At 38.9% G+C, this 24,145-nt stretch overlaps 3 protein-coding genes across 6 annotated transcripts in view; 1 reads left to right on the forward strand and 2 right to left on the reverse strand.

Moving 5' to 3' along the window:
* Positions 1-2,214: 2,214 nt before the first annotated feature.
* LOC129235887 (protein YIF1B-A) lies at positions 2,215-4,664 on the reverse strand. 2 transcript variants are annotated; one of them, XM_054869949.1, is made up of 4 exons: positions 4,312-4,664; positions 3,420-4,000; positions 2,967-3,353; positions 2,215-2,898 (listed from the first exon to the last, which is right to left on the reverse strand). In XM_054869949.1, the coding sequence occupies exons 1-4, from the start codon at positions 4,358-4,360 to the stop codon at positions 2,662-2,664; spliced, it is 1,254 nt and encodes a 417-aa protein (XP_054725924.1). In that variant the 5' UTR covers positions 4,361-4,664; the 3' UTR covers positions 2,215-2,661. The 2 variants fall into 2 exon arrangements, with proteins under 2 accessions (XP_054725924.1, XP_054725925.1); XM_054869950.1 differs by having other exon boundaries at positions 4,327-4,661.
* Positions 4,665-6,262: 1,598 nt separating this feature from the next.
* On the forward strand, positions 6,263-10,585 carry LOC129235888 (bifunctional purine biosynthesis protein ATIC). The gene is made up of 7 exons (XM_054869951.1): positions 6,263-6,396; positions 8,145-8,227; positions 8,294-8,780; positions 8,982-9,567; positions 9,640-10,073; positions 10,139-10,265; positions 10,335-10,585. Exons 2-7 carry the CDS (start codon positions 8,209-8,211, stop codon positions 10,452-10,454), a joined length of 1,773 nt encoding a protein of 590 aa, XP_054725926.1. The 5' UTR covers positions 6,263-6,396; positions 8,145-8,208; the 3' UTR covers positions 10,455-10,585.
* Positions 10,586-12,807: 2,222 nt separating this feature from the next.
* Positions 12,808-24,145, reverse strand: part of LOC129235889 (ATP-binding cassette sub-family G member 8) — a 93,165-nt gene continuing 81,827 nt past the window's right edge. For 2 of the 3 annotated variants that reach the window (XM_054869952.1, XM_054869953.1), the window contains exons 2-11: positions 21,512-21,660; positions 16,105-16,236; positions 15,786-16,019; positions 15,592-15,716; positions 14,948-15,507; positions 14,490-14,877; positions 13,959-14,428; positions 13,773-13,893; positions 13,402-13,682; positions 12,808-13,334 (exon numbers count right to left, since the gene is read on the reverse strand). In XM_054869952.1, coding sequence (XP_054725927.1) covers positions 13,101-13,334; positions 13,402-13,682; positions 13,773-13,893; positions 13,959-14,428; positions 14,490-14,877; positions 14,948-15,507; positions 15,592-15,716; positions 15,786-16,019; positions 16,105-16,236; positions 21,512-21,642 — 2,676 coding nt within the window. In that variant the 5' untranslated portion in view covers positions 21,643-21,660 and the 3' untranslated portion in view covers positions 12,808-13,100. The remainder of the gene's footprint in view (positions 13,335-13,401; positions 13,683-13,772; positions 13,894-13,958; positions 14,429-14,489; positions 14,878-14,947; positions 15,508-15,591; positions 15,717-15,785; positions 16,020-16,104; positions 16,237-21,511; positions 21,661-24,145) is intronic. The other variant, XM_054869954.1, reaches the window with a different exon arrangement.

Here is a 24,145-nt window from a genome sequence, read left to right on the forward strand (position 1 = left end):
TTATGACATTAATAAACAAAAAAAATTTTAATTTTTTGTATTCAGGTCACTGACGCCGATGCTGCAATGCCCGCCGATTGAGAAGCCCCGCTGCGACCTTCCTGGAAGAATCCGCCATTTTAAATGATTAAAATAAAAAAAAAAATTATATTATTTTAATGTATAAATAAACTGTATGCCAATTTTGAATTTTTAATGAAAATTAGGGCAGATATGGGCGTTTACAGGTATCTGTCCCTTAAGGGGGAAGTCTACTGTGACAAGGGAAAAAACAGGCTTATTTTCCGGATTTTATTTCTAACAAAATATTGCTCGTACATAAAATCTATTTAAACTCTTATCTTTATTATATATTTAAGTTTTTGAAAAAAAAAATTTAAGTCAAAATATTCAAAATGGCCGCTGTGGCACTTCTGCAAGCGCAGGTCCGCTTTTCTATACGGTGTACACGATATCTCGAGTTCTGATAAATGAATCAGCTTAAAAATTTAATTATATATTCTCTGTAATAGTGTCTCTCGTCTGACATAGGATTTTTTTGATATCGTTATTTGTTAAATTGTTATAAACAATAGTAACATCAATTTTAGGCAAAAAAAAAAGAAAAAAATTTCAAGAATTTTTTTTTCAACACCAAAATTTTTATCGACATAATCCTACGTCAGACGAGAGTCAATACTATGTATATGATAACAATATTTTGTTTTTTTGTTTTAGATCACCGAAACGTAAGATTTCATGTACACCGTTTAGGCACCTAAGAAAAGCGGACCTGCGCTTGCAGAAGTGCCACAGCGGCCATTTTGAATATTTTGACTTAAAATTTTTTTTCAAAAACTTAAATATATAATAAAGATAAGAGTTTAAATAGATTTTATGTACGAGCAACATTTTGTTAGAAATAAAATCCGGAAAATAAGCCTGTTTTTTCCCTTGTCACAGTAGACTTCCCCCTTAAATGCGTTTTTCTCAAAACTATGTTTTTTGAACTGGTAATCACTGTAACTTAAAAACCGCTTGGTACATTGCAATAAAATTTATACTGCTTTTTAAAAATATAAAACACTCGTGCCTGATCGAAGGATTTTTGTTTTTTTTTTTTGCAAAATATCGATTTTTTTAAACAATTAATTGTCGGCTCTTTTCTCGAAAATCTGAAAAATATTTCCTGAGGCCGTCATATTGTTAATTTTGGAAAAAAAGCTTCGATCAGGCACAAGATTATCTATTAATGAAACAAATTTCTCTTGTCCAACTGATTTTAGATGAATCTCCAAGGACCTGCGATGATTAACGCAAGGGTCTTCTGGAGAAACGGGCTCCACACAAACAGCGATAACTTTTACAATTATCAAACCCACTCATCTAACACCCCTCTCCCTCTGGACCCAAACTGTCGAAATAGCAAGTTTCCTGGGCCCACCGTTAGATGATCTAGACGAAGACGCCGGTGATTGCACTACACTGACAGGGCAAAGTTACTGTTACAAGAACAACAATTATTAATTTTTTTTTGTTTTGAAGATTTGCTAAGGTCAAGTCGAAACATGATGTATTAATGCTATTTTTATTTTAGTTTTTCTCTAGCAAAAAAAAAAAATTTTGCAAATCATAATTTTTTCGGGACTATGACTACCCCTAACCACATAAGCCGACATAGTATTGCATGCACGGAGAATGTTTATTCTGCTACAACAACAACATAGTATTGTGAATTTCTATACGTTTTCCAATCTCAATATTGCCTTAGATGAGTTGATGGTGAATGAGGAGATGCCCAGTTGCGGTACGTAAAGCTGCGCTTTGTGATATCCGGAGGTTATTTTAACGTGTGACACTGTTGACATAAGTAAACATTGCATAAGCGTAATTTAGTATAGATCGGCCTGCAGCCTTGCAGATGGCGAATCGTGCATTTTTCCCTCCTACAATTGCCGAGAACGAGCGACATACATAGATAGATAGATGTGAGGTTTGCACTTCAACCTCGTGGTCTTTTGTGCTCTCTGCTCATCGCACTACCTCATTCAACCCCACTTGTCTTATTAAACTTAATATAGAGCGACATACAAGCGATAAGGAAGCATTGTTCTTTTTACCCACTTTGTTGCGATATGCTAAATCACGTCACAATGCGGTAAAGATACATCCATAATTTTCCCTTCTCATTTCAGCAGTTATATATGTATTATAAATTAAAGTTTCCACAAAAAAAATGTTTTTAAAAAACGAGATATCTTCCAATTTTATTTAAGCTTTTCGCTAACAAAAATATGCTTAGATTATGGAATTGGTTTTAGTATTTATAGGTATATTCGCATGACAAAGCTTTCTAATTAGTAGTATCTATTTCCTCCGCGCCATAACGTCTTAATCTCGATGTTTCTGCTCGGCTTTATAAAACTTCAAATAATGATTTTGTTTTTACACCTCCCCTTTTAAATATTTAATTAATATGCGGATTATAATTTTATGCACCTTTCAGGATTACTTTTGCTAACACAATTATTGATTTTGTTCGTTGCACATACTCGTATAAATGCCATATTAAAACTTTATGCAAAACAATTAATTTAGTTTCTTACGACAAAAACCAGAAAAAGAAACAAAAGCTTTCCGTAATAAAGGGGTCACTTATAAGGAAATAAACACAGTTAGGTATTAAAATTGTGTATTTCTAATTTCTAAAGTTGCAGCATCCGGGAAATACAAGTGTTTCGATAACAGAAATGATAAGAAGGCTTGGCCGCCGACAATAAGAAACAAAAAGTATAATTTTCGTTTTCGTCCCCCGGTATAATCAAGTTGCTGCGGATTGCCGTAGGGGTCATAATTTATAGCGCCGCTGCTGGAAGTTGGTGCCGCATCGTGCAACACTTTAGTCTTTAAGGTACGCAGCTGTGAAATAAACATACATACATTAATCCAAAAGTAAGTGTGGTAAAATATTCGCACAACCAACGTACCAAAAAGAAGCCCAACGTAAGGCTCGTGTAAAGAAGTGCCATGTAGTAGCCAAAGCCGTGGAAAAGCGTACTAACCAACAAACATGTTACTATTATAACGAACTTATATCCAGCAAATGACAGCAAATCCAACGTTTTTAAACTCGTTTTTATATTCACCACATAGAGGGTGATCGAATACACAACCAACTCAAAAATGCAGTATGCTAATGCGCTCGATGCTTGTATACCAAGTTGTTCGGGTGAGAAACGATTCTGCATGCCCAGCATAAGACCAGCAACAACTACATACGTTATGTAGGCCATCGATGGGATATATAGATCTGGAGCATTGATGTCATAACGCGGCTGCACAGGGTTTTCTTGATCATACTTCAGCGACCAGTCCTGCAATAAAACTTTACTTAGTATTCAATTTTACACAAAATTAATTTGAATTCCTCTTTCACATACCCTATGCGTAAACGGGAAGAGTAGTAAGCGCAATTTGTTGATTACATATTTATTGTCCACAGCAAAATAATATTTCAATTTCGCTACTGGCACCCACTTCTCGAACTGATTCTCCACCATTTGTTTGCCTTGATCGGCCAAACGCTGACCATATTGCATGGCCATATCTTGTACAATTGGCTGCTGGAACATTGCAAATTGTGGAACACCAGTTTGAAATTGTGCTTGCGCATCCGGTGCAGGTACACCTCCAGGACCACCTACACCACCTACGGGTACACTTCCACCATACTGTGACTGAACACTGGGGCCAGCAGCAAACGCTGTAGGTTGAGAAATTGGGGGTGCGGCATAGCTGTAGTTTTGGTTTTGCATTGGTACTGCGCTATTGTTGAAGCCTCCAATGCCAGCAGTTGGGTGCTGTTGCCCTATATCATAACCAACGGCTATTCCAGCACCAGGGTCTTGCATTGTGGGGCCAGCTGTTGGCTGCATATAAGCCAGTGGAGCTGTCATTGGAGCTGATGGTCCAACAGCGTTTACATCACTTACACGTTGTGGCTTGCGGGATGGACCTTGAGCTTATGAGGTAAAGAAGAATTCAAAGTTTAGTTAATATTAATATTCATAAATTTATATTTATCTGTAGTCAAAAACTGCAAGACGAAAACGCGCAACGCTAACTAAAATAAACTAATTCTTGCTCGACATAATTTACAGCTAAAGCAAATAATACACAAACAGGCAGACAGTTAGGTGCAACTTAAAATACTGTTCTACTGGTAGTTAAAAAACAAACAAAACAATTATTAAAACAGTCAACCAATTGGAAGGCTTCTTGAACGCATCGAAGCGAGATGCGTCAACGGCTCTTGCAATTTCTCGTCCTTACAGTTTTCCCACTTACGATTCCGGATCCCAGCATTTGGATTATAGTTCATTTCGTTCTTTTTACAAATGCACTTTGCTACTTTGCGAAGATTTGAGAATAATTTGTAAAATTAGCAACAATATAAACTGCTAGTACACATCACCAATTAGATCGATTTGACATAAAGGCTGCCAGCTGATGCTCGCAATGACGTTTCTTATTAGGAAAGTTTTGTGTGGCCAGACCAGCCCGTTTAGGGAGATTGACACTGTAAGAAGCAGATATGTTACATAATATTTGCAATCATAGTTGTGCTCCAATGGCCAATGATCAGAATCCTAATGAAAATTTTGCACGCAAATCCAAAAAACAACGAAAAGATTTTTTGAAAACTTTGGCAATACTCGGGATGCACATTAAAAAATCTGAAAATTTAGAAATTTTTAACAAATCTGCTTTTTCAAAACTACATTTCAAAACTGATAGTAAAAATTCAAAAATACTGTAATTATACTAAAACAAAAAAAAATAAAAAATAAAAAAAGGAAAACACTTAAAACCGTATTCTGATATAAACTGAAAAGAAAGGCTATGTGCAGAGGTCCGCGAAGCAGCTTTTCCAGGCGACGATAAAATGAAACCTGGTATGTATGTTTAAATAATGCGTTACTTTTAATTAATTAATTTACATCCCATGACACAATTCAACTTGATCATATTGAAATGCAATGGAGCCTTGAGGAGAAATTAAATAGGATGGTATGTACAGTCGCAGGTTGTTGTTCTTGTTGTAGCAGCTTAAACATTTCCCATACATGTACTAGCAATGCTTGTGGAGTGACAACCCGGTAACGTAGAACCGACTATCATGGGAACGACCGCAGGTTGTTCTTATCGTTTCGTTCATGACTGTAAGTTGTAGATAAATTAATAATCCTCCACCACCAGAATATTTTAACACTATTCAGGCTTATTTTAATACTTTTTCAGATGAGTTTCAGACGATTTGAACTCAAACGACTATTCGCAAAAGAAAAAAGAAACTATTTTCTGATGTACTACTAATAAAATACTACTAATAAAAAATAAAGTCCGAAATTTTGTTTTCCTTAACTTAGTCGAACGCTTAATTTCTCCACCACATATACAGAAAACGTTAAATATTATATGTATCTTTTTACATTATAGCGGGTTCAAAAAGTTGAATCAGTTCATTGAATTGAGTTATACTCATTCCACAAAACCCAATTATTTCTTCTTTGTTTTTACAATAATTCTTCCTCGTCTTTCAATAATTCCAATAATAACGCTTTTGGTCAACATTTTGTCGATCAACAGGCAGAATTTCTATATAGAATATGAATGAAAACCTTAATGTTTTAGTTAGTAGGAAAGCAAACCTGCGAAAGTAATTGCCCGACGATTTAGTCTGCAGTGTGCGCACCTACATCCTATTTTGATCAATAGTTGCCAAACTAAAAAGTCCGTTGTTGTTGTTGTATCAGCATAAACATTCCCCGCGCATATACGAGGAATGCTGCTGAAGTGACAGTCCTTGGCCGGATATAAATCCGGGTCGTTCCGGTTACGTAGAACGGACTGTTGTGCCGTAGTTTGCGGTGGCTCTAAACAGGCAGTAGTAGTTGAGTAAAAACAACAATTTGGTTTTGTTTTTTGTTTATACTTCATACGTTGAAATTTTAGCGTAATTTAAACAAAATTTGATCATTTGAAGTCGAAATAAAAAAAAACATATTACAAAATTGCAACCCTGCTGCTGCCCTTTTATTGTCTATTTAATATTTCGTTTTGGTTAAATAAGAGCAATTTTCTGGCTAACCTATTTATTAATTATTACATTTTTTTAAGAACCACTTAATTGCATACAAAATTTTATGAGAGAAATCGGCCGATAAATAATCGGCCAGAGTGAGTGCACACCAACAATCCGATTATTTAGTTGGACCATTATGCGCATCTATAGACCAAACTCGACTAAACTATGCCAATAAAATCTCTCTAGTGTGCTCCGGCTTTAAGCTTTAGCTATTGTAGTCCAATTGGAATTAATTTATTTCAGTAATAACGCTAATTTTGTTAAACGTGGTATGTGTTAATCTGTAAAGATCTGCTTTATTTCTATTATTTGCAATGAAAATTTCGTGTTTTAGGTTGCTTCGATATTGAGTTATAGCGCTAATAAACAACAGCAACTAATAATAACACAAATCAAGCATTTGTATGATTTCATTTAAAAACGAATTAGAAAATATGTAAAAATTTATGTTGAACGTGAATCTTTTTACATAGATTTTTTTACCGTAATCGTATGTAGGCCGGTACTCAACAGGTTTTAGAAACCCACATGTTTTCATGGAATACAAATGTAAACCACATGTGGCGGTCGAATTACAGAAGGACAAACAAATGAGTTTGTGCGTACATACACACACGTATGTATGCACGCGAGTGTTTGACTGGAGTGAACTTGTTTACTAAATAAGGGTTGTCGAGCTATTACTAAAGTACTAGAAATAATAATCACTTATGAATTGTACCTACTTATTTTAAAAGTACTATCAGTTTTAATTCGAAAATCTGGTGAATTATAAGCCTACAAAAACAGCAGAACAATTTTGGTATAAGTTAAGAATGCACACCGTTTCGCTAAAGAAAACAAAATATTGTAATAAATTTTACTCACAACGGTATTGAACGTTTTATACGCTAATTAAAAAAGGAGGTCAACGGTCTGTTTTACACATTTTAAAAACCTCATACTCAGCATAAATAGCTCCATCCAACCTCGTTTTGTTTTTGTTTTAGCGAAACAGTACCTACTTTTGCTTGTCCCAAAATTTTTAGTAATAATAGATATCCCAGTGGTAATAAATGTCGTTCTCACGACAGTCGGTTCTTCGTAACCGCAACGACACGCATTTATATCCACCCGAGGGCTGTCACTTCAGCAGCATTCCCCGGATACATATGTATGTATGATGTATGTATGAGGAATGTTTAAGCTGCTACAACAACAACATCCCAACAAAATAACAAATGTCAAAAATATCCAAAATATGTAGTTCGAAGTAACATAGTTGAATAGTTGTCACTACAGTTGACTACAACAAATCAAAAAAGTCCTCAACGTCTGTCTTTTTCATGCTTTCTATTTCACATTTTTATGAAAATCAATCCCATGGCAGCCGGTTTTACGTTTTCGGAATGACTCGGGTATTTTCCAACCAAGGGCTGCCTCCTCAGTAAACTAGCCCTGTCTAGTGTACCGTACCCCACTCCATGTCTATGAAAATGAAATTTTGCGTTGACGCACTATTTTTGATATTTGCCTTATGCAGGGTTTAGTTGGTTATTTTTCAGAAAGGTTTTTCATGCCGAATGTTCACCATTTCCTCATCACTATTAGAATAAACTTTCTAACATTTGATGTTAAATGCTTTCTTTGGGTGCCAAGCTCGGTACCAATCGAGTGATAGCTATGCACATCTGATAATTTTAATAAATTTGTTAAGTGAACTGAACCAAGTTCTGACTAGGAAGTCTTAAGTAGGCTCGTTGCTACCGCCTGTAACCAATGTGTGCGTCAGATTTTCATTTACTGATAGCTAATGGTTCAAATGGGGTCAATTTTTGCAAAGATTCTCATTATCTCTGTTTGACCGAATCCAATGCTAAAGCTTATCTCTACCAATGGCAATCATGCATATTAAAAACAGGTCGTTGTTAGCAATATTACATTAAAATAACAAATGAAAGTAACAAACATGTTTTTGAAAATCTTAAGAGTTAATGCCGATGATAATCCCTTCTCTCAAATCAATTTTCATTTACAGTTGGACTGTATTCGCAAACGCTACTGATTCTATTTCACATATCAGCAATTGAGCTTCTGCAAAAATGGCATCGAAACGCATTGGTAAGTTAAATAATTGGTATTCAGTTCATCGAATTATTTGAAATAAATTTATTAAATTACCTTTAGCGCTTTTGAGTGTATCCGACAAAACTGGTCTGGTAGATTTGGGTCAGAGTCTGGCCGCGCTTGGTTTTCGTCTGGTAGCTAGTGGTGGCACAGCTACTGCTTTGCGTAATGTAGGGCTCACCGTTGATGATGTTTCCGACATAACTGGCGCTCCGGAAATGTTGGGTGGTCGCGTGAAAACTCTACATCCAGCCGTGCATGCTGGCATACTGTCACGCACCACAGAAAGCGATCTTGCCGATATGCAAAAGCAAAGCTTCGATTTGGTCAACTTGGTTGTGTGCAATCTGTATCCCTTTGTAAATACGGTAGCTAAACCTGATGTAACTTTAGCTGATGCTGTGGAGAATATTGATATTGGTGGTGTTACCTTGTTGCGTGCAGCAGCTAAAAATCATGCGCGTGTCACGGTTATCTGTGAGGCGAGCGATTATGCTAAGGTACTCGGTGAAATCAAGCAGCATGGTGATACCACCTTGGATACCAGGTGAGTGCGATATGTGTGCTTATTTAGTATAATCGAATGAAGCATTAAATACGATCGCTGAATCAAATACGATCGCGATTCGATGATAGCAAAGAAAAGTCTAAGACATTACAATTATTCTAGTTAATAAGTGAAGTTATATTTCAATACCTTCGCCTTTTTTTGACAAAGACTATTGACTATGGATTATTTTCATTTTAGAAAAGTTTTGGCGCTCAAGGCCTTCACTCATACTGCTACCTATGATGATGCTATTTCTGACTACTTCCGCAAGCAGTACTCTTCAGGCGTGTCGCAACTCAACTTGCGTTATGGCATGAACCCACATCAGAAGCCAGCACAACTCTTCACACAACTCGGTTCGCTTCCTCTTAAGGTAGTCAACGCTTCACCAGGATTTATAAATTTGTGTGATGCCCTCAACGGCTGGCAATTGGTGCGCGAACTGAAACGCGCGCTAAATTTGCCTGCGGCCACTAGTTTCAAGCACGTTTCGCCAGCCGGCGCTGCTGTAGGTACACCCTTGAGTCGCGACCAAGCTAAACTGTGCATGGTGGATGATCTGTATGACAGCTTGACGCCGTTGGCCACGGCCTATGCACGTGCACGTGGCGCCGATCGCATGTCGTCATTTGGTGATTTTGTTGCGCTTTCGGACGTTTGTGATGTGGTGACTGCAAAAATAATTTCACGTGAGGTATCAGACGGTATTATTGCACCTGGTTACGAGCCTGCTGCATTGGAGATTTTAAAGAAGAAAAAGAATGGCTCCTACTGCATTTTGCAAGTAAGTTTGAAGAGTGAAAGGGATTTGTGTAAACGCGTTGGATAATAATAATAATAATAAAATTGTTAACAGATGGATCCCAGCTATGAGCCTAGCGCGATTGAACGCAAAACCATTTTCGGTTTGACCTTAGAACAGAAACGTAATGACGCCGTTATTGATGCCTCATTATTTTCCAATGTGGTTACCAAGAACAATACATTGCCCGAGAATGCGATACGCGATTTAATTGTGGCCACAATTGCGCTTAAGTTCACTCAAAGTAATTCAGTTTGTTACGCACGCGATGGTCAGGTGATTGGCATTGGTGCAGGTCAACAATCGCGTATACATTGCACGCGATTGGCTGGCGAAAAGGCTGACAATTGGTGGTTGCGTCAGCATCCCCGTGTTGCTGGCATGAAATTCAAGGCAGGCGTTAAGCGTGCGGAAATTTCGAATGCCATCGACAACTATGTGAATGGCACAGTCGGCAAAGATATGCCGTTTAGTCAGTTCGAAGCAATGTAGGTCTTGAATTAGCATATAACATATTCAAAGAGGTTACTCAAATGCTTGGCACACTTTGCAGGTTCGAGGAGGTGCCACAACAATTAACAGCTCAGGAGAAGGTTGATTGGCTTAAGCAATTGGATGGTGTATCCCTGGGTTCGGATGCTTTCTTCCCATTCCGTGATAATATCGATCGCGCTAGATTGGTAAGCTATTGATTCAAGAAGAAAGACCCAAATACTCTTAATACATTGCTACATTTATTTATTTTATAGAGCGGCGTGTCTTATATCGGCAGTCCGGCTGGTTCTACTAATGACGCAGGTGTTATTGAGGCCTGCAATGAACACGGTATCGTGCTGGCTCATACGAATTTGCGCCTATTCCATCATTGATTAAAATTTTATATAGATTATTTAGTAAGCGAAAAATGTTACACATTCATATACAAACAATATTATATACAAAAAATATTAGTGCCAATAAGCAACGGAATTAATTCCAAATACATAATTTTCTTACCCAAATCAAATCGGATTGATGTTTCGATTCCACCAAAACACTTAACGCCTTAAACAGGCAGATAAGCGGAGGACTTAACAAAATTCACCCCTGCTAGCAAACATTTCTAGTAGGCTTGGATTTGTCTAAGGCTTTTGACACAGTTAACGCGGCTACGTTAGTTGACATTGAACAATCCAATCCGTATGGTCGATACTCGTTTGTGGTATTTAGAGATCAAGTCATCAAATAGGACAAAATAAACCAAGGACAAATATAACCTCTTCCACATTTCGGAGCTTCTATATTTCATATATATTTGAAGGTGTTAAGGAGGATTGTTCGATAGTAATGGCTGGCAATGACATCGATAGCTTATGCTTAAATGATTATTTTATACAATTGGCGCTTACACCCTTTTTGGGTGTTTGGCTGAGCTCCTCCTATTTGTGGCGTACGTCTTGATATTGTTCTACAAATGGAAGGGCCTACAGTTTTAAGCCCACACCGACAGCAGACATTTTTTTATGAGGAGTTTTTTTTCTCGTCCGAACCGGCACGAGTTGGACACACCAATTGAAGCCAAGCCCCTCTTCACCTGATCTTTCCAACGCAGAGGAGGTCTTCCTCCTACTCTACTACCAACCGCTGGTACCGCATCGAATACTTTCAGGGCCGGAGCATTTGTATCCATTCGGACGATATGAGCCAACCAACGAAGCCGCTGGATCTGTATTTGCTGCACTATGTCTATGTCGTCGTAAAGCTCATACAGCTCATTGTTCCATCGCCTACGATTAGCGAGTGCATTGGCAAGATAGGTCGCGGCCTCGTCATTCATAGGAATCGAGCCCTTCTTTGCTATGAGAACACATCATCAAGGAGAAGCTTAAGAGTGAAGGGCTAAAGCTAAGGGAGTTTAGCTGGCACCAAGCTATGGAGCTACGACAAGAGAGATCCTTACTGGGAGGGATACAACCAAAAGAGGTTTAAAAATCTTATAACTCTCCCCAACAATGAATTGAGAATGCTCACAAGCATTTTCACAGGCCATTGCAGACTGTGTAGTCATCTGCACATGATCGGGACCATAGACTCTTGTCGTTTCTGTGGCCAATCGCAGGATACTCCAATGCATCTTCTCCTGGAATGCAGCGCCATATCGTGGAGAAGGTTGAGGCAACTGGGCCATTTGCAACCAGATGAAAAGCGCTTACGCTCAGTACAACTCAGCTCTATCTTAAGTTTAATAAGGGAACTGGGTCTGGATGAGGTACTGTGATGAGTAGAGGGCACACAAGGCCATGAGATCGAAGTGCAAACTTCCAATAAATCTAATCTAAATCTATCCAAAATTGGCCCAGACATATTCAACATACATACCTATGCATATGCAACTGGCGAAGGTACCACTTATGACACTAACACGTCTTCACATGGCCCTTCAAAGCTACTCATATAACAACCTTTGCCCTCTGGACTCACTTTGTCCAAACATCTTGTTTCCAGGGCTTACTGTTAGATGGGATAGACGACGACGGCTGATAACATCACTACGCTTGAGCTGATACAACAACAACAACTGCATTTGGCAATTAGCAACACATTTTGTCTAAAATTAAAAATCTTTATTTTCATTCAGACGCTATTTTTACATACACTTAAGCGCTTATCTCTAAAAAATAGTGCGAATAGTATTGAAGTACATATTTTATAAACATTGCACTTAAACTTTTGACATTAGAATGAGTTTGTTAAACATAAGATATTTTATAAAAATTAGTCATCATTTAAATATTCATCTATGTATATTTATTCATATTTATATGTATATTTGTATGCACACTGCGTTGTGCATCATCGGTGTCTCTACAACTATGTTTGAAGTCAGCAAACCATCGTTTTATTGTTGTTTCTGATGGAGCGGAGTCCCCTTCGCTTGAACGGTATTTTTTCCCATCAAGAAGCAGCGTAAAATTAAAACACGAAATTCTTTTTCATCCATTGTTTTGAAAATAACAAAAGTAGCGTCACTCTTAACACAATAGCGGTTTTTCTCACTTGCAAATTCCTACGAGTAAAGATTTATCCAGTAAAAACTTGCAACTTCCCCTCAAAATGAAATGCCATTTTGCTCTCTCACTTTCCCCTACATTGCAAGGTGTTTGGATACATGAACACCGAAACGTCGTCATTTCTAACAGTGGTTACAAATTATTTGATTCATGAACAGACCTATTGTAATAACTCACGAACTAATGAATAGAAAATCATGAAATTTTAACTGCTGTCTTTTTAAGGTTAGTACTAACTGAAGAAGAGGTGAATGCAATAAAACTAGTGTCGTTTATGTGTTAGGCCCATGTGTTACATCTATGTATATTTACGTGTGTAAATGCATCGTTAAAATGTGCGCAAATTTGCTACAAGCTATGGAAGTCAACGTAGATAATTAAAATTCTATCAGCGTTTAATGTGTACCCTTAGAATCTATTTTACGTTACGTCCAACACTTTTATACTTAATTTATTCTTATTTTTTTACATTCGTTTCTGCTTCTTGCGGAAGGTATTACGACAATTGCACACAAAAATGAAAAATGTCACTATAAAGAGTATAACAGAGGCCAGCACCAAGGCTAGTGTGGTGGTTTGCTCGTAGGAACCGGTCGGGTCAAGTATATGGTTGCGTTGCAACAGTTGGAAATCGACTAGCACTTGGGTACCATTCGGTGGTGGGCACGGCTGTTGAACAATGATCTCCTGATGTTGAACCTACAAAAAAAAAAAAACCAGAAAAATGAGTTGCATACCGTATCATAGTTTCAAATTTAACACATACCTGTTTATTGCGACAAAGCTGCAAGCCAGCGGAATTGGCCAGCGTTTCCGCGCTAAATTCATCCTGCACCAAAATAGGCAGCAGCCACTTTTCGGGCGATATTAATTGCGACCACGACCATAATTTCGAGAGATTGCGCGGATGCACTGCGTAACCGCCCACAGCTACTAGGCCCAGTGTAATCAACACGTTGAAAATGCTGGCGGATACCTTGCAAGGCATGAGATGAGCGCAGAAGAGGGCCAACGTTTGTAGAACTGTGAGGTACAGCAACATGTAACCTGTGTGGAAGAGAGAGAGAGAGAGAGAAAGAGTGTGTGTAAGGTAGACAATTTTAAATTATGCGTATTTCGCAAACTCAGTGTATGTACCCATATAAAGATAGATTCCTGCATCGCTGCTTGTCGAATAAGTGTACAATCCTGCCATGCTGTGCGCCGGCAGCAAATAAGCCAGCCAGATGCATAAACTCGGGAAGAGCCCCAATAGGCACTTTGAAAAAGAAATATATTTTTTTTAAATGATTACTTTACCGGCTCTTCGCTAGTAAAATTTACCTGGATAGTGATGTAAAGTGCGCGCGTATAGAGCCCTAAACGTATATCCCGTTCGGCATGCCTTCGATCCTCTTGCGCGTCGCGTATAGTCAAGAGCAGCAATGGCCAATATGCCACCGCCATAACGCAATGATGGTATCCAAATCGATCGTTGTAGGTGAGTTGCGGATCGGAAGCCGGCACATCCCAGAAAATGCAACCGATACAGAGTGAAAGCACTGCCGCAGCGATCAGTTTACTAATCCAAGTGAGCAGCGAACCCGGTTGCTTGTACGCGGCAAAGCGTTTAATTAAAGCTTTGGTCTGCCCCCAGAAACCCGCTTTCCGTGTAAAGTTGGGCAGTGATGCTGGTGGTGCCGCAAGCGGTGGTTCCGAGTTCATTTGGTCCCACGAATTGGCCAGTGATTCGATGCGCGCCGATGACTCCAACATTGCGGCGGCTGATAGGTCATCTAATGTAACTAAGTCCACTGTAAACGAGAAATATGTTAAAGAGCTGTAAAGGCTTTGGTTCAAAGAGGTTGCACTTACAGTAGTAATCTGCTGGATTTTTGAATGGCGGACACGGATAGCCCAGTTCGCCCATATGTCTGGGCAAGTCGGAGCGACTACCGGAAAAGACAGTGCGTCCGCCTGACAAGAGCAACACACTCGAACACATGGAGAGTATTTCAAATGTGGGCGGTTGTAGTGTCATAATAACAATGCGGCCACCACTTGCCCATTGACGCAAATACTCCACCAGGAAGAATGTGTCAAAAATATCCATATTGCTAGTGATCTGATCGAGTATAAGTAGCGACGATTGTGCGAGCAGCTGACATGCGACACTTAGACGTTGCTTCTCCGAGTGAGTGAGCGATGATACATTTGAAGCGCGCACCGTAGTTAAACCAAGGTCTTCAATTAGCACGTCCATCTGTTGAAAGACAACAAAATTCCTTATAAAACGCAAACTCAATAAATTAATTACTTTGCTGAACACTTACTCTTTCTTTGAGGTCACTTCGATCGAGCGGACCTCTTAAAGCGGCATGGAAATTCAACGTACATTGCACGCTCATGCGCGGATCCAGCGAGGATACCTTCAGCGCTGGCACATAACTGCACAATTCACGTAAGCCGCGTCTATTGATTTGTTGGCCATTGATGAGGATTTCACCACCCATACGTTCGTGCAGACCCGCTAAGCATTCCGCCAACGCTGTGCCTTCGCGTTGTGACGTTGCCATTATGGCGAACAAATCACCTGCTTTTGCTTGCAACGAAACACCGCGTAGACATGGGTTCACATCCAGACAATGCACCTGTATGTTGGGATAGACCAGCCCTATGGTGGAATGCTTCCGGCTAGACATAATGTAACTGGCATGTCCGCCGTTCGGATGGTCTGAGCTGCGATTGCGCGATGTGCCGTAAATACGTGACTCTCCATAATCGTAGCCGATTACGTCAGCGCCACCGGCTAACAAATCAGCTTCACTGTGCGAACGATGGCCGTAGTGCTTGCCATTTGGCATATAGTGATGAGTATTTATGTGGGTGCCCACTACAAGACGGTCAAGTGAACAGATATTATGTACAAATTAGCTGCAATACGCTAAAAAGATGAACTACAAAATTGTTTACTTACCCGCAATGCTGGCGCGGCTATTCGCCTGCCGCAACGCTGTCATGGGTACACCTTGTGCGCGCGATTCGGGGCGTGAGTTAGGTATGCCGCCAATGGCACGGAAATCCGACTCGCTGCGGTATTTTCTACAAAATAGAAAACAAATATTTTAAGTTGCTGCTGCTACATTTGGCATACGCAGAATATGAACTGACCTCAAGTTGGGCGGCACACGACTGCGCGTTGTTTCGTTGTCACTGCTGTCATAGCCCGAAGAGCCTGCCGGCGGAACACCCGAGCTATCGCGAAAACCGCGATTAACACGACCACGCATACCACCCGGCCCCGGCCCCGGCGGTCGATGTGAACGCTGCGAACCAGCATTGGGTGGGAAGACGCGCGGCAGACCAAACTTCAAATATGTGTACATATTCGAGCCCAAGGGAGATCTGTGTGCAGAAAGAAAAATATATACAACGGTAATTTAGTTAGCTAACAGTTTTCCGTTTATCTGCCACAATAGCAAGAACTCACTTCGGTCCGTAGCGCGGATGATTGAGAATTGATTGCACTGTGGTGTCGCGTAACTGGAAATTTCCATATGGCAGCGGTGATTTGTCTGATGAGCCCAAAGCGGAGTCAGTGAAGTCGGAGTTTAGATTTTGTCTACAGAGAAGAGGAGCGGAGGAGAATAAATGAGTAGGAAAATTACATTTAATTCAAGCTTTGTACGAGTATGCGGTTGCCCATGCCATCATAAATTTCTTTGCTTTTTTCGCTCTTATTATTATGCATTTATTTATTATATTGAGTTTTTGTGTGCACACTCAGATGTATGTGTGTATGTTTTATGTAATGCGTGATTGTGGATTGATGTGCAACGTTAACAAAAGAGAAATGCGTAATGGTTATGCTTGAATTGAAGGGCCCGGTAGGGCATCACAATGCGTGCTGTCTAGCTGGATATGGGCAAGTACAGGTAGAGAAGGTGCAGCGCATTGCAACGCCACCTGACATTGACTCTTGTGGCTCGACGATTTTGATCAACGTCAAAAATCAATCATTGTTAATTTATGAGCACTTCCGCCATTTCAAACCTATTCAACCGCAAATGCAGTGTGGTAGCTTCGTTTAGCAGTGTATTCAACCCACACTACCACGAGGCCTCTTGTACATACTAGGCATACTTATGCCAGTAGATATAGTTGTAGCGGACTTTGCTGCGCTAAAGCGGAAATGACAAATAAAATGAAACATGAAATGTGCGTTTTGCGTAGTGGCTAAACCCATACGAGTTAAAACAAATTTTTCATTGAGCATTAAAAGCAAATGCGTTAAGGTCGATTAGAAGTGCATGTAGGTAAAGATTTTAAAATAGGCAACTAAGCGATAGATCACAACAACGTCAAATGCTCATCAAAAATGTCGGATAAGAAACGTTCCATGATAAGCTTATGAATCTGCAGACGACTTTGCATAATAAAATTTGAAAGTTTTTAGCGGTACAAGAGGTTCGTTGAATAATTTTGGTTACTAATAGCGAAGCTTCTGTTAGTAATTCAATAGGACGCGAATGGCTTGAATGCAACAAAAGTGATGACTTCGATACGGAAGACAAGGATTCTCTTTATGCATGAAATAGCAAAATGATAGAAAAAGTTTTTTGTTAGACCCTCGGCAGGCAGCGGCAAACCATGAAAAAGCTCTTAAAAAAAAATATCTGCCATTCGGAGTAGGTTTGAAACTGTTTGTCCCTCCATTTGTGCAACATTATCAAGGCACATGCAAAAAATAGGAGGAGGAGTTCGGCGTTCCCACGACAGTCGGTTCTACGTTACCGGAACGACCCGGATTTATATCCGCCCAAGGACTGTCACTTCAGCAGCGTTCCCCATATATGTATGGGGAATGTTTATGCCGCTACAACAACAAGCATCTCGGCCAAACACCCAAAAAGGGTGTACGCGCCAATTATTATTTTTAGTAACCTACATAGGGTGTGTACAAAGCTGTTCATATCGTGGTCTCTTAAAAAAAAATTCGGAAAAAGCAAACATTCTCATTATTTATGACATATGATTTCATTCAAGCGACTGATTCGACTGGCTTCGCAGTAGCACATGCTGTTATCCCAGTTTTCTAAGATTTTGGTGACGGTTTCTGGCCCTATCTCACAAATAGCTTAGGGGATATTCACTTAAGCGTTAGTCCTTCTTGACAGTCTACAAAAATAAAATCAAATGGTGTCAAATCGCAGCTCTGAGGTGGCCAATTGCCGTCGTGGAGACGGCTGATATATTATACAATTACTGAACTTGGCGCCCAGAAGATCGATCCTGGCATGGGATATATCGCATGGTGTGCCATTCTGCTAAAACTAAACAATTTCCTAATCCATTTCTTTAATTTGCGGCTATAAAAACTCGTCTATCATGCCTATAGCACACACGGTTGGTCGAAATGACGTTTCCAGCCATGGACCAATGATGCTACCGCTCCAAAATCCTCGCCAAAGTGTCACTTTCTGTCACAAAATGGCGTCTCAACGATCATGTACGAGCATTTCGATACCCAGATGAGGTAGTTTTGCTTGTTAACATGAAATGAAAGTGGGTGTCGACAGTAAAAGGTGATTTTGACTTCCTTCAATAAATTTGAAATATCTAATCACGTTAGTCAAGCGTAAAACGATTCATTTCGCTCCGCGGAGTTATTATACAGGCTATTTCTAAGACTTTCAGTGGGTGAGAGCTGAAACTGTTAAAATGACATATGAAGAAAAAAGAGAAGAATATCTTTTGCCAACAAGTGGTACTTTGGACTAAGTAGGAAATTGATTAGTAAGGTTCTTTCTTCACGAACCAAACTAACACTTTATAATGCTCGCATCATCCCATGAGACGCCTTGGAGTGTTTAAGAGAAAGATTCTGCGGAAGATTTTTTTTTGTACGTCAGCGACAGCGAGTATCGCAGGCGATGTATCAATGAGCTGTACCGGGAATTGTTCAATAAAACCCAAAATAATTGTTTAATCATCAAAATTTATTTTGTCGCCTTCAAAATAGGCTCCATTCGAAGCAATGCACATATGCCAACGATTAGTCCAGACATTAATGCACCTTTCTTCTTCAGCTTCTTAAGCGACTTCTCCTTAACGGCTTCTATCGATTCAAAGCGGCGTCGGCGGAGTGCAATTTAAGCTTTGGGAAAAGGAAAAAGTCACAGGGGACTAAGTCCGGTGAATATGGTGGTTGTTCGATGATATTTGTCGAGTTTTTGGTCAAAAAAGTGTTTACAATATGAGCCTTGTGAGAAGGTGCGTTATTATGGTGCAAAATCCATGAGTTCTCTTTCCACGCCGTTTCCTACGCACATTCTCTCTCAAACGTCGCATAACTTCTAAAAAATATTCTATATTTACCGTAGAACCATTTGAGTGGCAAACCGAGAGGCATGACTTCCACTTTTGACCGGCTTTGACGTGGTTTTTTGGGTTTCGGCTCATGTGGATAGTGCCATTCAGCCGCCTGTTGACTTGTTTGCATGTCTCATCACCTGTTATGTTGCATTGGATAAACGTTGGGCTCGAATTCACTTGCTCAAGCATGTCTTCAGGCACCTTCTCGCGATGATTTTTTTGAAAGAAATTCAACTCTCTTGGAACGAGTCGATCAGCCACGCGTCGCATGCCGAATTGATGGTGTAAAATGTTGCGAATTGATTCGTGATACACGCTAAGGTCACGAGCTACCTCCCTAAAATTGAAAAGATCATTTTCCAGCACCATTTTCTTGACTTTGTCGACTCTGAAGACGTTGATGGGCGAGCAGATCGGAACAAATCTTTAGGCTTTCTGCAACATTTTCAACGATTCGGCACACGAAATTCCGTTTAAAACACAAAATTTAAGACAAATTCTTTGTTCGATATTTTTATCCATAGTGAAAATCGCAGAGCACACCTGCGATTGACTGATATAATTTAATGCCAAAAACAAGCTAATTGATAATATGTGCAACGCGCGCTTTTTAAATGAACAATTCCCGATATGTTTTTGACAGAATGTAGACATAGCGCAGCGAATAAAGATCCAGCGGCTTCGTTGGCTGGGTCATGTCGTCGGTGCGGTACCAGCTGGTGGTAGCAGAGAAAGTGGAAGACCTCCTCTGTGTTGGAAAGATCAGATGGAGAAAGACTTGACTTCACTTGGTGTTTTCGACTGGCACCGGTTAGCGGTTATCACGCCGATCAAGAATAAGAGAATATAAGAAAAGAACCTTATGAACTACTCTTTAAGGAAAAAAACTGGTAGCAAACGCACAGGTCGATATCGGTTGATAAAAACTTGATACGAGGGTTGCTACTTAAGTCTTAACATATTATTGTTTTTCAAACGATTCCCTTCTATATAGACTTTGAACGCATATGAAACACTTTTTGAAGCACTTTTCCACTTCGATTGATGTAACTCCAAAACATGTGATTGAAATGCATCAACTGTTTCTCCAGCCAGCGAAGAATGAAGAGTACAAATTTTATTATTGATTTGCGCGAACAAAATGAAACCATTGGGTCACAAATCAGGACTGTATGGCAGAAGACTGATCAATTCGATGTTCAAAAATCCACTTGTATGAGTCGACGTGAGAGAGTTTTTATTGTCGTAATGGAGGATGATTCGTCTTGTGCGATAGTTTTTCCCGATATTTCCGCACACTTCTGGCAAACTTTTCAGAACTGACCGAAGCTGTGATTTATTATATAATATATAGTATTTCCCATGGTTCCAAGAGGGAAGTCGTTTGGCTGCGATGTCTACGGTTTTAGCAATATACAATAGCAGGTTTAGTTTGTTTGTGAGAGGCATAAATAAGACAAGCGTTTTGCGTGTTCGGCGATTTTTTGCTATCGAAAAAAATAGATCAAGAAGCTGCACCAAATTTTGTGTAAAAAATGGAATTAAGTGCTGAAAACACTTGAAATGTTGACACTGGCATATGGTAAGAGTACTCTGAGTCAAAAAAATGCTTACAAGTGGTACAAACTTTTCACAGAAGGTGATGACGCTCGTTGAGAAAGAGAAGAAAATTGTTATGGAGAATCATCGAATAACAATTGGAGAAGTTGCTGAGGATGTCAGCATATCGGTTGGCTCATGCCATGCAATCTTTTCAGAAATTTGGGGCATGAAGTATGCGGCTGCGAAGTTCGTTCCAAAATTGTTGAATTTAGACCAAAAACAATCGCTCGGGAATTATTGAATGACGTCAACGGCGATCCAGATTTGCTGGTGACGAATCATGTGTATTTGATTATTACTTTGAAACCAAAACCCAATCGTCCCAATGGAAGGGTCCAGGATAGCTAAGTGTCAATAGCACAAAGTCGCCGAACACGCTAAAAATGTTTCTTTTATGCCTCTCGCAAGCAAACAAATAATCGAAAGTCGAATGTTTGAAAATTCACCTTATTTGATGAACAAACCTCGTATGCACTTATATGCGAGTATAAAAAATAAGCACCTATTTAAAAAATCCATTCGGTTCATGCTTGAGCACAAAATAAAGTGTGAGATTTTCATTAAAATTGGCGATCAGTTACTGCCCAGGCTGTTTACGATGGCAACGCAGGGCATACGCATTTTGTTATTTTATAATATATTAATAAAAAACTAGATGGTGCAAAATTAATTATCCAATTTTGTGTTTGAATAACAATTTACTAAGCAAAAAAATAAATGATTTGGGTGATGGAAATCTTTGTTTTATCTTTACGCACTCCCTGCTTGACTGCTTGTATACTGCAGGGGTCTGGTTCATAAGTGTCAAATATGATTGACGTAAGACGCTATTTGCAAATATTATAAATCTTCTGTTAGGGTGAGTAATTTTAGTTTACCCATACATATGTATATATGTATAAGTTATTCCAATGACTTACCTATATATTGACCATGCATGTAAGTCCTCTGAGGCCGCCGGCGGCTGTGGTGTATTAGGACCGTGAGGTACTGAATATCGGCGCTCTTCGCGTGAGACCTTTTTCGATGCATTAAAATTGCTTAACTCCATTGTCTACAAAATAAAAGACTGTGTAGAACGGGAAATTATTATTTTAATAGTGATAATTTTGGGTAATTTTGTAATACTAAAGGAATATAATTATCTGCATTCTAATTAGCGAGATATTATAAAAGTAAGAAACCATGTAAAATATTATAAAAGCAAATAAGAAATTAAACCTGCAAGAAATTAAAAAAAAGAGAAAAATATAAAAAAATATAAAAAAAAATAAAAATATATATAAACAAAATATTTGAAACAAGTATAAAAATGTATGTATGTATTGTATATATGTATGCTGAGCAGGCTAACCAATGGTGAAAACTTGACAACAGTTTATGTTCTAACAGTTATCTAAACTGTTCATAATGGCTATGGCTTTGGGGTAAAAGCGGCTTTCGCAACGGTTATGCTTATGTTACCTGCTTGCCAACTTCTACACTCACAGTGATGTATACATATTCATAAAAAGTTCACATAGTTAAGACGAGTATAACCGTAGTTAAGAATGATACTACAACTATTTGCGGCTAATTTGTCGCTTTACATAATAATTATATGACTCACGTATCAGCTATTTGCTGCAGAAATATCTATGTAATAGTGGGTAATATGTTTGTATGTATTTACAAAAAATTACAAACAAAAAATTCAACATTTGTAATGCTGCCCAATACGGCTATTCACCACAGTTCTCTGCACCGCTCACAATAAATCTCCATTCAATTTGTTAGTAGCCACAGCCGGCTAAGCAACAAGAATCAGCAACTAATAGTTGATTCTGTAGCTAATTTTACTTTCCGTTAACAGTTTTGCGCCGTAACCAAGTCGAAGTGGGTCAAGCATTTCAGCGAACATTTATTTACTAGCAAACAAAAACAAACATTGGCCGTCGCAGCTTCCACTTGGGCGGCGAACGCATGAAAAAGCGCGCGAGACATGGTAATTTAAGCTTTTTAAGAAAAAATCCAGTTAGAATTTGCAGAAATGTGGTTTTTATCTTAAGCGTTGTCTCTTTGCTTTCTTATCGTTCCTACCTTTCTTCCATATACTATATAAGTGCGTGTGTGTGTGTGTGTATGCAATGCATGAATGTACATAGTATGTATGGATACAGGCCTCTGCTGCTGCGCACGTGCTTTATACGCGAATATAGTATTATTGGCTAACTGATACTCGCATGTTTGTGGTTTTTCGTTAGATTTCTACGTTGTTGGATTTTTGCCTGAACTCTTGACTTGGTGCAGCAACATTCCTTTCGAGTGATTGCTGATTTTGTTATTTATAAATATTTGATTGGAGAAAACTTGAACGTAAGTCCGTAAATATATAAATGCACATTAGATCGGGTCGGTTCCCATACGATAGGAAAATCTTTGCAATTATGACTCCTGGGTTTGAAAGCTAAATTTGGGAATATTTTGGGGTCAAACAAATGTTGGTCTTTTTTTCTAAAATTTAGCAAGTGCTTGGCAGGATTTTACATCTACAAAACGCCAGGGTATACAACGTTGGGTATTAAAAAGCACCTACTTCCGGTATGTAAAACACTAAAAGTGCTCTGGTGTGTCAAAATTGTTAAAATGGCATTATTTAAAAGAAAAAGTTGACAACACTGAGAAATGAAATAACAGACTTCAAGACTTCAGTATTTTTAAATATAGAAACAGGATAAATATATAAATATATGAACGTTACAATTTTTGTATATTTTTTAAAATATTTTTTTTCGTTCTTCGCGAATTTGATAAACAGTCAATATTGAGATTTCTTCATAATTCTTCTAATTAAAACTCGCTTTTAAAGTGGCTAAAATGGACGGATATGTACTACCTAATAAAGTTATTATTACGATTCCTAGGCAGAAATGCATCGCTTTCTGAAATGCTTGATTTTATAAAAAGTAAAGTTGTGGAAATTAAATTATTTGATGTTGTTGTTGTAGCAGTAATACAAGCCCTGTTAGTGGAGTGTGTTTCACCCGTCGTCTTCGTCTAGCTCATCTAAAGGTAGGCCCGTTGATTGGACTCCGATTACGGCATTCGGTGGTCGGTGGTCGGGAGCTTAGGAAGGTCGTGACGGTCCCCTGATGAATGTCGTTTATTGTCTGTCCAAATACTGTCTGGTCCAGTAAATGTCTGTTCGTTTTGTCCTGGATCTCGTCGGCGTAATTGAGGAGGTGTCTCCTGACGTGCCTGGGAGGCGGCTCTGGCGGCTCAAGCAGGTGTCTGCAAGGATGAAACCTGCCGTAACACCATGAATTATTTGATGAGGAGTTATTCTAGGGTAAAATCATCTGGGAAATATACATAGACGTATGTATAAAAAACACTAAAATATTTACTTATAAGCGCACTAGGGTGGGTCACGCAAAAAGTATAAAACACAAACATTAAGATAATTATAATTTTTTGACCTTGAAAATTATTTTGAAGCCATTTATTTTTATTTTTTTTTTTTATTTTTTTATTTTTTTTTTTCCCCATAAATCGTACAAATGCAAATTTCCAAT

The sequence above is a fragment of the Anastrepha obliqua genome, chromosome 1 (genome assembly GCF_027943255.1).
Source record: "Anastrepha obliqua isolate idAnaObli1 chromosome 1, idAnaObli1_1.0, whole genome shotgun sequence".
Taxonomy (NCBI): Eukaryota; Metazoa; Arthropoda; class Insecta; order Diptera; family Tephritidae; genus Anastrepha; species Anastrepha obliqua.

What these genes read in the sequence shown, in the direction of transcription:
- LOC129235887 (XM_054869949.1), bottom strand. Translation starts at nt 4,360, where the DNA reads ATGAACTATAATCCAAATGCTGGGATCCGGAATCGTAAGTGGGAAAAC. An exon ending in GAATCGTAAGTGGGAAAACT is followed by an intron (nt 4,001 to 4,311) that starts GTAAGGACGAGA and finishes TTACCTCATAAG; the next exon opens with CTCAAGGTCCATCCCGCAAG. An exon ending in TCTTCCCGTTTACGCATAGG is followed by an intron (nt 3,354 to 3,419) that starts GTATGTGAAAGA and finishes GTTTTATTGCAG; the next exon opens with GACTGGTCGCTGAAGTATGA.
- LOC129235888 (XM_054869951.1), top strand. An exon ending in GCTCCTACTGCATTTTGCAA is followed by an intron (nt 9,568 to 9,639) that starts GTAAGTTTGAAG and finishes AATTGTTAACAG; the next exon opens with ATGGATCCCAGCTATGAGCC. An exon ending in ATATCGATCGCGCTAGATTG is followed by an intron (nt 10,266 to 10,334) that starts GTAAGCTATTGA and finishes TTTATTTTATAG; the next exon opens with AGCGGCGTGTCTTATATCGG.